This window comes from Dermacentor variabilis, chromosome 11, assembly GCF_050947875.1.
Source record: "Dermacentor variabilis isolate Ectoservices chromosome 11, ASM5094787v1, whole genome shotgun sequence".
In the NCBI taxonomy this organism is placed as follows: domain Eukaryota; kingdom Metazoa; phylum Arthropoda; class Arachnida; order Ixodida; family Ixodidae; genus Dermacentor; species Dermacentor variabilis.
The window spans coordinates 58,397,739-58,413,785 of NC_134578.1; the positions used below are offsets into that span (position 1 = coordinate 58,397,739).

The following is a 16,047-nucleotide window of genomic DNA, read 5'->3' on the forward strand; positions in this document are numbered from 1 at the left end:
GCCGCTGTAACTCGGCACGGCGATCGGGGCCGCCGTCCGAGCCAGAGGCTGACGCATGAGCGCGCTTTACGTCTCGTGGGGCCGCCATTTCTATGTCAAGTTCATCCAGGCTTGGCGAGAGTCCAATGCTGCTATCAACTCCGAGGCTGAAGCTATTTTCTGGTGAGGATGATGTCGGTAGCGGTAGGGCGGCGGGATTGATTTCATCGTCACCGACAACTTCGGCAGCTGGGGGCTCGTTCAGACGTAATGGTTGCGCCATTGTAGGAGATGTAATTGAGGCGGATGAAGCCACAGCAGATTTCGTGGATATATCGACTGTAGTGATCGCAGGGTCAGGTGTTTTATCTGCATTTAAAACTTTGCTGCGATCAGGAGGAGTGATGGTAGCAGCCGAAGTGGAGGCGCTTTCGGCCACAGTACGCGTGTCCTTTGCTGCTTGGAAGGCCAGCGAACATGGCGTGTTGCGATCCGCCACGTCATGGTCTTCTTTTTCAGTACAGGAGGCTGGCGAAGATGGCGCGTTGTGACTTCCCGAGCTGCATTCCTTTTCTTTTTCCTTCCTTGACGCTGGTTCTTGCGGTGTCAGTGCAATTTCTTTGGTTACGGCGTCACGCGCAGTCGCAGTCGCAGGTGACGCCGCCGGTAAGGGGGGAAAGGCTCCAGCAGCAGCGTCTGAGTATGAACGCCGCACAGGGCACGCGACCGTAGGGCGACTATCCCCGCAACGCCGACAAGGACGGTCACACCCGTCGCTTTCGTGGCCATGGACGCCACAACGGCCACAGAACGCTGCGTTGCACTGTGCACGGTAGTGGTCGCTGGAACCGCACCGACGACAGACGCGTTGCAAGCCGCGGTAGCCAAACGTCAGGCGATGACCAGAGACTCGCAGATAATTTGGGACCGGGGTTGTGGTACTCATTTCCATACGCGCGAAGCGTGTGCCCGTGAGCACGCCACGTCGTCCGCTCATAAGACCAGCGTTGACAGACAGAACCTTGCCGTATGGTGATAGTGCCTGGACGAGGACTTCGTTCGGGACGAAGGACGGCAAAAAGAGGCAGGTTACGTTGCTTACCTGCGGGCCGACGGGGACGACGGGACAACGCTCGCCACCGATGACGAGGCAGCCAGCATCGACGATTAGAGTCGTGGAAGCCATGCTCTTGACGGTGACTTGGAAGTTGAGGCGCCGCATGTGCTGAACTCAGTAGACCTCAGAGAGGCCAACTATTGAGGCCGTCGCGTCGACGACGGTCTCGGGACCATTCCCCGTAGGGACAACAACATCGAAGACGTGGGCCTTCGAGGGAGTCCATGACGCTGTAGGCGCCATGGCGTGAGAGGTGGACGTCCCCGACGTGGAACACGCAGGGGCGTCGGTAGAAGCGCGTATGATCGCATATGATTCGGGTGTGCCTAAGGTGAGTGGGAGGGCCTCGTTGCCTTGCGGCCTTCACGAGGCAGAGGATGAGGCCGAAGGAGAGGACACACGGGATCGGCATCTGGAATTGCCTTTTTCGGGTTGTGCTCTGCTTCCTTGTTATCTTCGCACGTAAGGCCCATGGCTGTAGCGGGCCTGGCTAGCGTAGCAGTGTAGACTGGTGAGGGCTCGCAGCCACAATTCTTGTGTTCAATTGAATTCAATTCAGCTTTATTCAACATCTGCCAGATGTTTGGAACGCGGATAAAGAGCCTGAAAATGTTTGACTGGGTCCGTGCAGAGGCAAGTTCAGAAGTAAGTGCAGTGTATCTCAAATTAACAGAACAAATTTCAGCAGTGCACCTAAAAAGCAAAAGAAAAAAGTTCAATTGCAAACAACGTTCCTAAACCACAGCAAGCGAAAAGCGCTTTATGATTTATATCCTTCTAATAAAACAGATTGGAATATTTCTTTGCAATATTTGGCATGGTTCTGTAGAGTAGTCATTAAAGCAGTCTGATACTTTTCAGGTCGTTTAGGTAAAAAAAGCAGCCAAGTTAGAGACAGCCGTCACTCCACAAGTTAGTCGACTGCTTACACACAACACTTCAGTCCATCATGCGCTTCCGAAAATTTTCCGATCCACCTGTTTAATGTAAACTTTCCATTCAAACTTTTGCTACACCAGCCCTTGTGTCGTGTGTATACGTATCTCGTGGGTGTACAAATGCATTTATGAACAGCTTGAACGCCATTGCATTTGCATAGTTGACCTATAGGATATCATTCATATCTTGTTAGACGTAGTAGAAGCATGAATGACGTATCTCTATTTTTCCAGTGCGTAGGGACCTTTCGAAACCGGCTTTCTATTTTATTATCTTCTGCTAAGCATGCCTGTTAAAAATTCTACGAACCCTATCTCAAGGCTTAGAAAATAGTAGAAAAACTTTTTGCATAAAGGTTAATGAACATCCTCTATTTCTACATATAAAGGGCCCAGCGAATCAGGGAAGCATTGCATTAGGGACTCCCAGTTTGCAAGCATCATGAAGAAGCAAGCTCATGCAGCGTTGATTTTGGCGGCCCTATTCAGTATTTCTAGTGCAGGGCATTCTAGTATATATAATGTAAAAAAGGTATGTTCATTTTGCGTATTTGCTTATAAGCGAACCGTTATTCTAGACTACAGTGTAAGCCTCGAGTAGCTGGTCCTAAATCGTTGATTTTTTGAAACGTTGTAAGACGAAGATATTCATAACAAATACAGCTTTGCTTTTAGCTGTGATGGTGCGCGTTCGCGCGAAGTTGTTTATTCTCTCAACAGTTTAAACCTACCGCCTCCCTTCTCTCCCTCCCTCTCACCCACCCCAAGATAAATATGTAACTATGGCAGGCGCTGTGATACGCAGCATATTGATACGCAGCATATGGCGAGGGGGGGAGGTGTGAAGGCTCCGGAAGAATTTCTGCCGCCTACTTTATTCAACTCAGAGCTAATTTTACACATGAGAGTGGCTTTTTGAGCCACTCTCGTGTCCCGGCAAAAATGCCTTCGCCGTGGTTGGGATTCGAACCCAGCGACTTCGTGTTCGACATCAAAATGACATAACAAGTGAGCCACCAAGGCATGTCATACCCGTTTCTATGTTTCAATCATACCCGTATCTAAGGGGAAATGGTTCGGGCTAATTCGCTGATGCGGCACCGGTACGTAAGTGACCAAATGAAAGTTTACAATTCGGGACATCATGGCCCATCGCCCTGAAAAGTGCCCGATCGGAATAAAGGTGGCTTTAACATGGTGCTCTTTGGAATTGTCAATTATTTGCAAATGGTTTCCTGGTGTGTCACCAAATAAGTACAGAGAAAAAACAAAGAAAGCAGCATTTTATAGCTACAGTCTGTGTTTCTAGATGACGTGACATTATGGTGATCTAGACGTTTTTCTTTTTCAATATATAAATCAATGTGCTTTCCGAAACATCATGCCCATCTGGAGAGTTTCGTAATTTGTATTATTGCAGAGCTCTGTATCTGTAGGCACACTTAGGGTGAAGTGATGTAAGTTGCACGCGCTTGTGGTATTTGCTTTAATGGTGACGTGTGAGCAAACAGTGCAAGCAAAGTGCAACGCATGATACAGAAACTGCGAATAGGACGGCGTAAATTACAGGCAGATTATAGTATTGTTATATTGCATTATTATAGAGTAGTGTTGTAGGTAGTGCCAACCACCAAGGGTCGCATGCGAAAAGTATTAGAAACCTTGACAAAATTCGCTGTTTATAATGTTACCAATTAGTGGTTAATTCATCTGCATTTGTGCCAATTTTCAGTAGCTCTGTGTCATACTGTAGGAAGGAATTAGATTGTCCAAATCTGCATGTTGCCACTGCAAATGTTTGAGCAAACCTGATCGCTGAGCATCCCGGTCGACACGAGCATGAATTTTTGTATCCCCCCCCCCCCCAAGAAAAAGAACACGTGTAGAATATGCAATGATAGGCCTTAATATTTTAGCCTCTGAAATGTGATATTTAGTTTGCTCTTGGGTTCAGGCTTACGTTTAGCACGCGTGGATATTTTATGTTATTTGCAACCGACAAAAAAAAACATGCTCTGCAGCGGGATGTTGAAAAGAAGGTAAGCTTCTTGAAATCCTATGTACAGTCAAAAGCAAAAGTTTACGGGATGCGGTTTCCCCTTCAAATGTGAATTCCTGCCCTGTTAAGGCATGACACTTCGTATTTAATGGATCACTGTGTAGGTGGCGAAGGCTACTACATGCTGGAACATTTATTCGAGGATATGTGACAACGCTTCCCGAGAATTCAGCTTCTGGACAGTTCCTGCGTTCATAAACTAAACGCGAGCTGCGGTGCTTCTTATGTTTTTGCTCTCGTTAGCTTGGTTGTCACCTATACGTGAGAAGGCGCACGCCTAGCATCGCACCTCGCCGTGCTTGCATACAGACCGCCGTAGTTGCTTAGTGGCTATCGTGCTGGGCTACTAATCACGAGGTCGCGGGATCGAATCCCGGCTAGGGCGGCCGCATTACGATGGGGGCGAAATGCTAAAGCACCCGTGTACTTACATTTAGGTACACGCTAAAAGACCCCCAGGTTGTCTAAATTATTCCCGAGTCCCCCTCGACGGCTTGCCTCATGATGAGATTGTGGTTTTGGCACGTAAAACGCCATTATTTTTCCTACATATCGAGCTGACCACTGCCGTGTAAGAGATAATCCCACAATAGAAAGTTCTGCGGCACAGAGTTCTGATCTATGGTGTGGTTAAAGGCGGGTTCCTGCATTATATCTAATCAATTGAGCTTGAGGGTCATTGTTATTGAAGCGCGGAGCCATTGCCTGAATGACCCAGCAAGATAGCTGTGTTGCAACGGCGTTCGCATTGCTGGGTACATGGTCGTGGATTCGATTCCTGGCTGTTGTGGCGGTGTTCTGATTGGACCGGAAGGAAAAATAAAAATAAGGCTAGTATACTTGAACTTAGGTGCACAATAAGGGACCCACGGAGTCTAAATGATTCCAGAGCATTCCTTCTCCCTCCCTACGGTGTCTCTCCTAGCCAGTGCGTTTCTTTAGAGCCTGCGGACAATTCCCAGTCTATCTTGACTTCGAAAATATGCCTTGCTGGGCCGGGCTACGGAGCTCAGTCGTTAGGTTAAACGACTTAATCATTCTAACAGGAACTCCCGCCCGCCAACAAGCCGTATATACAACTTGTTGCTATATACCTGTTTAGGAGTGAAACAACCAACCTAATCTAGGCACCTCGCCGGAAGCACCTCAGTCATTGTCACGTATTTGTTTTTAATAAAAGTCATCTGCTCTCTCTCTTCGCGGCGGAAACGCTATAATCCGATTTTTCTTCTTTTGCCAAGTGCAATATTCCAATGTTGCTCTTTTTTCCTGATTTCGCATGGCTGATCATACCACATCTCAAACGTTCCGTATCTTAAGTGTTGAGAGAAGTGAATTGAAACAGCACTTGAATATGACCACAACCTGTTTCTACACGTTTCAGTTTATGAACACAACCTCGCGAATATGGACGTATGAGACTACTAAAAACACAAGTTTCTTGTGCCAAGTGGATAAGGTGCTGAATATAACCAAAAAATCCGTGTTCTTCAGCAGATCTTACTGGAGCCCGTATTGGTAAGCAGCGCTCAATGCATAGCGAAGTGATCCTGCCTAATCTCACCTAACCTTTCTCGTAGGAGTCCGACAACAGAAACCCTGGAAGGAACTTTCTATAACAGTAACCTCGGATTGATGTTCGTTGGAGGTGCAGGTAAGTTATGAAGTGATAGAGACCTTACTACTCATCATTTCATGTTTTCATCGGTTTTCAAGAGAGCCTATCGCTGTCGGCAATTATAATTCGACCACTATGAAAGTCTTGGCTTGTAAATAATTTTTTTACTCTATGAAAAATACTTAGTCGCTTGAGCAACTACATCATACACTTCACAAGCCTCACTCTTCGATAACATGAGCAACCATTTCGATGATTAGAGGTGGCCGTGCCCTGGAACCTTATTTAGAAAAAGGAATCGTATGTTTTGGTATTGAATAATGAACTCTGAAGACTTTGGCGCTGTCGCATCTCTTGATTAAAAGAAATTCTGGGCTTTAGGAATGCCTAAACCAGGACATGATTATGAGGCGCCCCTGAGTGGGGGATACCAAAATTATTTTGGCCAGTTGGGGTACTTTTTTGCGCACCTAAATCAAAGTACACGAACGTTTTTGCATTTCGCCCCCATCGAAAGGCGACCATCCAGGCGGGATATGAAGCCACGACTTCGTGTTAACGTCCCAACACTATAGTCGCTGTTACCACATTGGATTACTACCCTTCGAAAGCTTTCAAATGTATGACAAATAACAAATTGTCACACCTAGGCTCAAGTTATTGCTGTATGCCAAAAATATATAGCTGTATCTTTTATTTTCATTTTTGGCATCATCGAATATAGGCACCCAAATTCTAATTTTTGAAGCTTACAGTTAATGTTACGCATTCGAAAAGGCGAACTCCACGCTTTAGCCTAATTGGAACACTACTTTTTATACACCGACTAAATCTAAATTTTTTATGTGCAGTGTAGTTGGAAACAATACCACAGTTCAGAAGGATTTGAATGATTTATTTGAAGTAATGAATACAATACAGTATACCTGATCTCAAGTTTTAGAGGAGGATGCCACGAGGAAAAACTGTCAGAAAGCCTCCCAAGAGAAAATGCTTAAATGCAGTGCGTGATTAGTTCCGCAAGTGAAATACATACGAAACATTAAACAATAGTAAGAATGCAATATTATAGCTGCGACAGCGTACATAATGAATGTGACAGAAAAAGCAACGAATAAACAATATAGAAAAAGCAGTAATAAAGAAGACAAGTTTTGAATAACTACTCAAATGTGATGACTATATTTTAAGAGAACAATAAGAGAAGTGAAAACAATTATTATCATGCAACCATCAAAAACGTTAGAGGACAACGAAAGGAATCAAGTGTACGGTATGATTTTATAGATGCGGTTGATGAGTTCCAAAAATTCAGCTGAGAAGATGATTGCCCGCATTCTTTTATTAGTGAAAAAACTGTGTAGAAATATGTTATATTGATATACAAATGTTATTACGTTCGCCCGAGGCACGTTGTTTATGTTTAGTTACACTAAGGGGCAGGTTAAGTGTGTAGAATAGTTACGGTCTTTGCATATGTCAGCCCTCCAGGGCATTGCAAGTATTTCACGAACAACGCAGAATATAGCCCGTTGCCCTGAAAAAAATGTTGAAACACCGCCGAAATAAAAATTAGAAATAGGGAGAATGCAATGTTCGGGTCAATTACAGCCTTTGTAGTAACGTGCGTTAGCAAGTGCTCAACACATAATGCGTTTGTTTTCTATTATGTCTGGCAGACTTACGAGAGAACTCTACGTCCCGCTGAAGTGAAACTCGATGAAACTGGGGAGCATGTTAAGTGTCATATGTGGCGAAACTTCAACGCTCCTGGCTTAAATAGTAGCTTTGAAAATGATTATGCAACCATTGTTTGTTCTCTATCTATATTCATGCGTTCAAAGGAGGCTCACGTATACATTCTTTCGGTGTCCTCGGTAAAGTAAACATTGCTTATATATTGCTAAAATAAGACGCACGTTGATCAGCCAAGCTAGGTCAGACGTAATAATTATAGGGAGAACATTAGGCTAAATCAGCATGCGAAGTTAAACGTTTGTAGTTTAATTACAAGCTTCGTAAAACAATCCTTGCTGATCAAAAGCGTTATATCAGGGCATGGTCTCAAATTGGCGAGCCATATGCGGCAGCATTTTAAAGCATTCGCTTTATTTACTTGGTGCGACTGCTCCAAGGAAACGGCTTCATTGGAAATTAGGTTGTGATTCTGAAAGGTCGCACCAGTCTGCTGTAATTTATTATTGCGATAGCAATTATATGAACACTCCAGGCGCACTGCTGCCGTCGGCGTCGCTGTGAGTTTCTTTATAAAGTTTATCGGCGATAAATTGTCGCCTCGCGCCGTGTGCTGTATGTGCAAGTGAAAGCGTGTGAGCATGAGCCGGCGATTGCGGCTCAATCTCGTGCGCGGAAGGGAGGAAAGCGGGGAGGAAGCGCGCCGTCTTCCGTCGAGCTCAAGGGTCCAAGGGGCGGGTTGGAAGGGAGGCGCGTTCGACTTCCAGAGGCCCAGGCGGCCGCGCGCGCCCACCCGGGCCGCTGTATCTTGAAAGCCATCCGCGACGGGCGCAGAGTCCGCCGAGCGCTGTGTTTTCGCGGCTTAGTTCGCGCAGGTGCAAGACGCTGCACGAAAGTCAATTCGCTCGCTGCTGCTGCCTCGCTTCCTCACTCAGCGTTTTGACAGCGAGTTTCCGCTGTCATCGAGGAGGATGTGTTCATCTTTGCTTGTGCGCGCGTGACACCATGCTTGTTAATTTAGCTAAGGTGCCAATGTTTACAGTTTATTTGGCCCATGAAACTGATATCGTTGCTTCGTATGGTTGTGAAATAATTTGCTACCGAAATCAATGCTTCGCCTTTCCGCCGAAACTACGATTTTTTTCGAGCACACTTGGCGCATAATAACCAACGTTACAAAACATGTCCGTTAAGCAGTGTCCCAAGATGTTTGTGGCACATTTTGAATACCCATATTTCGGCTAGTTCTTGTGTTTCTTTGTTACTTATTTTGTGACCATGAGCCAGCTTTATGCTATCAGTAATAGGCCATGATTGCATGCTGGCCGTCTGTGCTTTCTTCCTCTTCATTGACCACGGAGCATCCTTCATTATCTATTTTACTACACTCAGTGGGAATATTGTAATAGCCACGATTATTTAGGGGATACAAGTTTATGTATGACACAGACGTATCTATGGTAAACATTCGGAACTTACAATATTCTGTGATAAACTAGGCTAATTTTTTTTTGATCAGTGAGGGCGGGGGCACGGAAGAGTATGCAAATATTGTAGACCTCGAATACTGCCAATGCTCGTTTATTAAAAACAAAGTCTATTGCAGTTAACCTTTTCGCTATAGGCTTTCAGCATGTCTCAGTTTTTCGTGTTGTCACATGGTGGTCTTTAGGCAGGGCTGAGAAGCTTGAGGAAACTAAGAATCGGGTTTTTTCTACACAATCTGAGTGCGGACTTAAATATTACAGCCGAAACTCCCCGAAGGCAAATTATTGTGGTGCGAAGCAATATACGGGGTAATAACTTTTCAGTTTTCAGGAATTTCTAAAAGTCGCCTCTGGCAGCTAGCATAATTCTTGTCGCTGAGTTCGATTATTAGAAGAGGTGGACATTACTAGCCCGATAAATCGAAACACATACTAGAATAATTAACAATACATCATTAATTAAATTCCGAATTAATTACTTTACGGAACATGTTGCAATTCATGAATTGTAGACTTTGAGTTCTCAAGGCGCATCCACTTGAAATGAATTTCATGGAAAACTCAAGTTTCGATATAATATTTCCCAAAGTGTGGAACAAAACACGTGGGCGTTCCAGTTAATTTTGTGCTTCAATGCATAAACGAGCCTTCTGTTAGAAAAGTGGAACAACAGCACATTTTTACGGTGAACAGCGCGTATCTCCAAACTGGTGTCCTTCTGGAAATTCATTCCGACTGGATATGCCTTCCAAGCTGATGGCCACAATTCGTAAATTCCAAGATATGCCGTGAAGTAATTAATTACGAAGCTAATTTGTGATTACTTTAACTATATGCGTATTTGTTTCGCTTTCTCGGGCAAATAATGCCCGCCTCTGAGTAATTCAGCTCAAAGGCTGGAACTAAGTTATCTGCGACAGGCGATTTTTAAAAAAAATCCGGAAAACTTAAATATGAAAGAAAGCTCATTTTTTGCTCATGTGCGAGCTCAACGTTCTTGCTTCTTCCGTTAGATTAGGGTAGCGCGGTCTATCCCTGGCTCTTCTGGCAGACGACGCATAGAAGCGACGAGCTCTATGCGTCATCCGCATAGAAGTCTTTGGTCGACATCGCTTCCATCCAAGCTTGCTTTAATGCTGAATACTGTTCGAGTCTCTTTCCAGTTTATTGACTCCTGTGGCCCTTCCGTCCAAGGTCCTATTGCCACTTCAATTGGGAAATTTCCTACCGCGCCAGATAATTACGCAGGCGCTATATACCAACGCGAAATATTGAATGCGAAACTAACCGAACTGTATTATTTAATACATTCAGGTACGGAGACGTACCAAACCGAGATTTTGGAGTTTGCAAGTGGCGACTACATGTGTGGTATTTTCTTCGTGGAACCATTTAGTGGTATGTATGAGTGCTTCGTTTTTATTTATCCAGCTAAATACGACGCTTTTTGTTTTCTTCACTATGATGTGCAATCAGCGGCGGCAACGTCTAGCGCCAGTAGCCAGTCGTGATTTATTTATTTATTATTTATTTTCAGATACTGCAGCCCTATTCATAGCTATTGCAGGAGTGGAGTACAGTAAACATAAGAAACACAAACAAAGGCAGTTGAACATAATAGATAATAGAAAAAAAACAACAAAGGCAAGCAATCTTATCGCACTAGTGCTTCTACAATATCACGTAATTTCTATTCACGAACTGAACAGGGTAATTCATTCCAGCACTCGACAACTCCCAGGAAATAACTGTGTTGGAACATGTGAGTACGTGCAAAGAAAGGCTTTACGTTGAGGGAGGGGCAACGTCTCGTTGGAAGAGCAGTGGCATATCTGATGTAATCATCAGCAGATAGTTGACAGCATGAGTGAATAATCGAATGTAACAGCTTCATGGAATCTATATGTCGCCTTGTGCATAGAAGAGATAAATTCAAGGAGTTTATTGCAGATGAGGGTGAAACAATACGATCACAGCGATGACAAATGAAGCGAACAGCCTTCCTTTGTACCGATTCGACTTTGTTGATGTCGCACAATTTATACGGGTTCCAAACGCATGAAGCGTACTCTAATACAGGACGAATGAGCGTTTTATACATTAGTAATTTTGTGTCTTTTGACGATTTAGATAATGTTCGTCTCAAGTAACCTAATTTTTTAGTGCTGTAGATGTGATGTGATCAATATGCTGGGACCACTGCATGTTGTGCGTGAAAATAACTTCAAGGTATTTGTACACCCGTGCCCGTGGAACTATTCTGTTATCGAAAGCGTACACATGCTCTGAGGCAAAATGGCTGTTTGTGAATGACACTACTACGGTTTTTTGAAAGTTGATGCGCATCTGCCAGTCCATACACCAGGTGCCGAATCTGTTGAAGGAATCTTGAAGCAAGGCGTGATCACTCGGAGAAGAAATTGCCTGGTATAGGACACAGTCGTCGGCATAAAGACGGATTTTTGACTTAATATTGTTCGGAAGGTCATTTATAAAGATTAAAAATAACAAAGGTCCCAGAACAGAGCCTTGTGGAATACCTGATGTTACATTTACGATGGAGAACGAAGTGGAATTAAATGAAACGAATTGAGAGCGAGAGTTAAGAAAGCTAGCTATCCAGTCGATCAGTCGAGGATTATTTAAAATTAGGTTTAGTTTACTTAGTAGCTTGTTGTGTATATCTATGTCAAAAGCTTTGTAAAAGTCTACAAATAACGCATCAATTTGATTGCCAATATCAAGATTTCTAGTAATGTCATGTGAAAATTCCACAAGTTGTGTTGTGCTGAAACGACGACGAAATCCATGTTGTATGTTAGAGAGAATTTTATTCGATTCAAGGTATTCTGTTATATGCTTGTGTATGATATGTTCTAGTAGCTTTCCGGAATTGGAGGTAAGCGATATAGGTCTATAGTTAGAAAAGATTGCTTTTCACCAAATTAATGCAGAGGCAGGACCTTGCCTAGCTTCCAAGAATGGGGGACGATGCCTGAATTCAAGGATTTGTGGAAGATAACCGCCAAATAACGGGAACACCAGAGAGAGTATCTTACTAGAAAGCTGTTTGGAATGTTATCAGGACAAGCGCACTTCTCTGTGTCTAAATTGAGAATCAAGTTTAGGATGCCGTTCTCACTAATTACCACATCACCGATAGAAAGCTCAGGATTAGTATTTGTGAACGGTGGGAGAAAGTTGTTGTCATGCGTGAACACTGATTGGAAATAGACATTAAAAGCATCAGCTATATAGGAGGGGTCTGAAATAGCCGTGCCTTCTAATATAAAGGAAACTGCAGAAGTTTTAGTTGGTGTGATGGAAGTCCAGAATTTGCGCGGGTTAGAGTGCAATAATCCTGGAAGTTCCACTTGAAAATAAAAGTTTTTAGCTGTTTTCATTTTGATACGTAGCTCTTCCTTAGCGGTGTTAAAGCGAATTATATTGTCAGGATTACATGCCTTTTTCAGTCTGCGCAGACGACGAACACGTCGTGATATATGCAGTAGGCTGCGATTCATCCATGGAATTTTAGGATTTCTCTTTTCAGTCTTTAGGGGAACAAAATTGTCAATGCATTATTTCACGAAGCGCTCAAATGCATCAACTAATGTGTGGAAGTTATCACGTAGACCAAGTGCTCGGAAGGAATCAAAGTTCGAAGCTAAAGGGGTTGTCATTGATGTATCATCAGCATGAGTGAAGTCGAAAAACTGTGTAATATTAGACTGAAGCTTAATAAATGAATAGGGAAAGCACACGTGTACGGCTTTGTGGTCAGAAATGCCACTGATCACATCCCACTGAAAACCAGTTTGAACGAGCTGAGAACTGAGAAAAACTAAGTCCAAGAGAGAATTATGGCGTGTTGGAGTTTGTACGATTTGAGCAAGATCTGTTCGTAAGCAATAAGAATAATTAAAAAAAGATTTCTCTGCAATATTATCAAACAATGAGTGCATTACTTGAAGGGGTTTTTGATGCTGCAAATGCACAACTTAAAGGATATACGCATACAATGAAGGACATGGACAGAGAAATGTGACTGTATCAGTCCTTTTCATTCCTAAGTATCAAGGTAAATATGAAGTTATGCAGCCTAGGGCCTTACAAAATTTAACGTTTTACTATTCCGTAAGGATGTTCGATCTCAAAATTTGTTGCGGCTTTTCCTTTGGTTGAAGACTGACTTGTGTTTATTTGGATTCAACACATTCACTCTGATTCAGGTGGTCCCAGCTGGCGTGATCTCAGGTTCAAGGATGTCAACGAAACCGGAAAACCAGGGAAGGACTGCGTAGGCTATTTCAACAGTACAAAGGAAACAGGCTATGTTATTTACCGAGATTATTGCAGATTATTGTAATGATATGTACGGACACAGTACAAACTCGCGTGCCCTTCAAATCAGGAATGGGATAGGCACTGAAAATTTGAGCAATAACTAACAGATGGAGTTACTTTTCAAACTTCTATGTAATAAATGCCTTCATCGGTGGCAATAAAATTCTTGCCTCCTCGTCATTTGGCGCGCGTTTGATTTGGCGTAAGTCCCAAGTGGAAGAAAACTCGTCAACAGAATTTCGCCACATAGACTAAAAAAAGCAAAACAAATCTAAACAAACAGGCTACGGGAGACACCGTGACGGAAAGCAGCAGATTAATTTCGATTTCATTAGGTTCTTTAATGGGCCCCTAAGTGTAAGCACAAGAGTGCTTTTGCATTCCGCCTCCATCGGAATGCGGCATCCGTGACCAAGATTCGTCGAATATATCGTTTCATTTGTACTGGCCATTGTTCGCGGGGGAGGGGGCACTTAGCGCGAATTCTCATTGCTGCCGGCGCATTCTGCATAGGGCGCAACCGCTGTGTGGTAGTTTTCCCCAGGACGCGTCTTCGTCGCGCCCATTTTCCCATATAGAGCATTAGCATTCCGAGCTTCTACACTCTTCAACAAATTTACACCCTTTGGGACTTATCTTTCCACGCAACGATAATCGTCATCTGTCTTGGTTAGGTTCCTTTCTTGAAAACGCTGTGCTCGCTACTTTCCTGTCGAGACTGTTCTGTCTTTCTGATAAGGCGCATGGCGTTCGTGGTTTGGAAGTATTGGGCTCGCAGCGTTAAAGAAAGGAAATGCGGACAACACAGGTGACGATTATCGTTGTGTGGCAAGACAAGCCCCAAAGGGTGTACATTTACTTAACAGTGTATCCTTTATGTCGGAGGAGTCCTTCTTCCTCGGTGAAGATGAATCACTTCGGCAGTGGTCTTACACGCACGCGTGAAGCTCGTTTTTCAGCCGGCCTGGTTTCGGTAGGCGCATTCGTCCGTTCTTAGTCCATGATAGCAATGCCACACATGTAATGTGAGTATTCACGCCCCATTTAATTGAGTGTTTTTCATTAAATGATGTAATTTGCATATGTACCCTTACCTGTTTGTCGTATGTTGACTCTGCACGTGTGCATATCTGTGAAACGTCCCTATCTGCCTAACCATCTTTACTCTTGTTGACGCTTATGGCTTGCAGTCGTTCTTACAAGTACGTACGTACACCTACACCTCATCTGAATGACCACAAGACCAGATCGTGAAGTTTGTGGGTGCAAAGTGACGATAACGTACCTTCTGTGTGATTGTTGTCGTTTCAATGCACAAAGTCCTCAGTATCACGCTCGGAAACGTTGACATCCCTTAAAAGCCAGAATTCTTAGACCCTGGTCTCAGCCGAGGCCGGTATGAATTGCTTTAAAAGCGCTAGTGCGCTTATATTTCTTATAAAATTACTATTGAACTGTTTTTGGCATATGGTTGATGAATTGTTAACTCAATAGCGCTTCAACAATACCTGAACAATTATTGAAAGCACACAGCAATAGTTCATTAATAAAGTTGTTGGGTACGTCACAACAAAATGTCGTTGAATAAATGTTGTTGCCTAGTATTTTTGAGCCACTTTTGAGTAGTTCCCAACAATAATGTTGTTGACTCAATTCTACTGACATATTGTTGAATGATATTGAGTATTATTGAGCCATTGTTGAGTGTTTAGATAAATAAAGGCGTTGACTAAATGCTGTCAACTTATTATTGAATAACAGAATAACATTGAGCCTTATTGAGCAATATTGAGTATCGAAATATATATGAAAAACACGCACATACGTATGTGTGCGTCCTTTGTAGATAGATATTGTTTTATTAATCACTTCGTGGACCATTGCATATAAACAGTGTTTCACGTCACTTGAGCCATCGACCTATCTACCGAGTGTGCAGGGAGAATGCCGCCCTGCCCACCATGTAGATACGCCTATATTTCAAGTTACGTGAAACATCCTGCATAATATATATATATATATATATATATATATATATATATATATATATATATATATATATATATATATATATATATATATAGATGTGACTTCATGATAAAGTCATCTATGGCTGCCGCAAGGTTTTATGTGAACCGCGGACGCACTTCTTCAAGAACTCTCTCATTCACACACATTTTTTCATGCCACGTGTCCCAGCCAACTTTTTTATTTATTTATTTATTTGTTTGTTTGTTTCCACAAGCAAGGAGGTACATGGTTGTGGCGGAAAAACAAGGGGAAAAAAAGCTGCGGAGAAGCAGCTTGACTGGCCCGTGTTTAGCCAACTTTAGCCAGTGTTTAAAAATAAGCGAATGCGTAGCTGGATAGGGCCAAGGTAATGTTGCTAGCCGTCGCTTGGGGATACTTAAATTATTTTTTTTCATTTCACCTAATTACATAAATAATCTTAATTAATTATGTGCTGATTCGTGCTGCATAAGAGTGTTTTTCCGAGCGTGAAAGTAGCGCGTAACTACGCCCGAATTGCCGCGCGACTGGCTGCTCGAGGCACTTTGCGCCTATTCGAGGGCTTCTTTCACGCTTCGAAAAACACTTTTATGCAGCACGTACTGAGCGACAGAAAGCTGTATCGGAAGTTTCTTATGCCGCTCAACAATTTTCTCATTGACATGTTAAATACGTAAACACTCTGTGCGTGCACATGCACACGCACACACACGCATACGCACACACACAGACACACACACACACACACGGGCGCACAAATCCCTTCAGTATAGAGGCGTGTACATGGTTGCCGCAAG

General features: G+C 43.4%; 1 protein-coding gene across 1 annotated transcript; it reads left to right on the plus strand.

Annotated features, from left to right (window-relative positions):
• The first annotated feature begins 2,457 nt into the window (after positions 1 to 2,457).
• On the plus strand, positions 2,458 to 13,277 carry LOC142564654 (uncharacterized). Its single transcript, XM_075675743.1, has 5 exons — positions 2,458 to 2,566; positions 5,478 to 5,611; positions 5,674 to 5,747; positions 10,208 to 10,291; positions 13,126 to 13,277. Exons 1-5 carry the CDS (start codon positions 2,477 to 2,479, stop codon positions 13,260 to 13,262), a joined length of 519 nt encoding a protein of 172 aa, XP_075531858.1. The 5' UTR covers positions 2,458 to 2,476; the 3' UTR covers positions 13,263 to 13,277.
• The last annotated feature ends 2,770 nt before the right edge of the window (positions 13,278 to 16,047 follow it).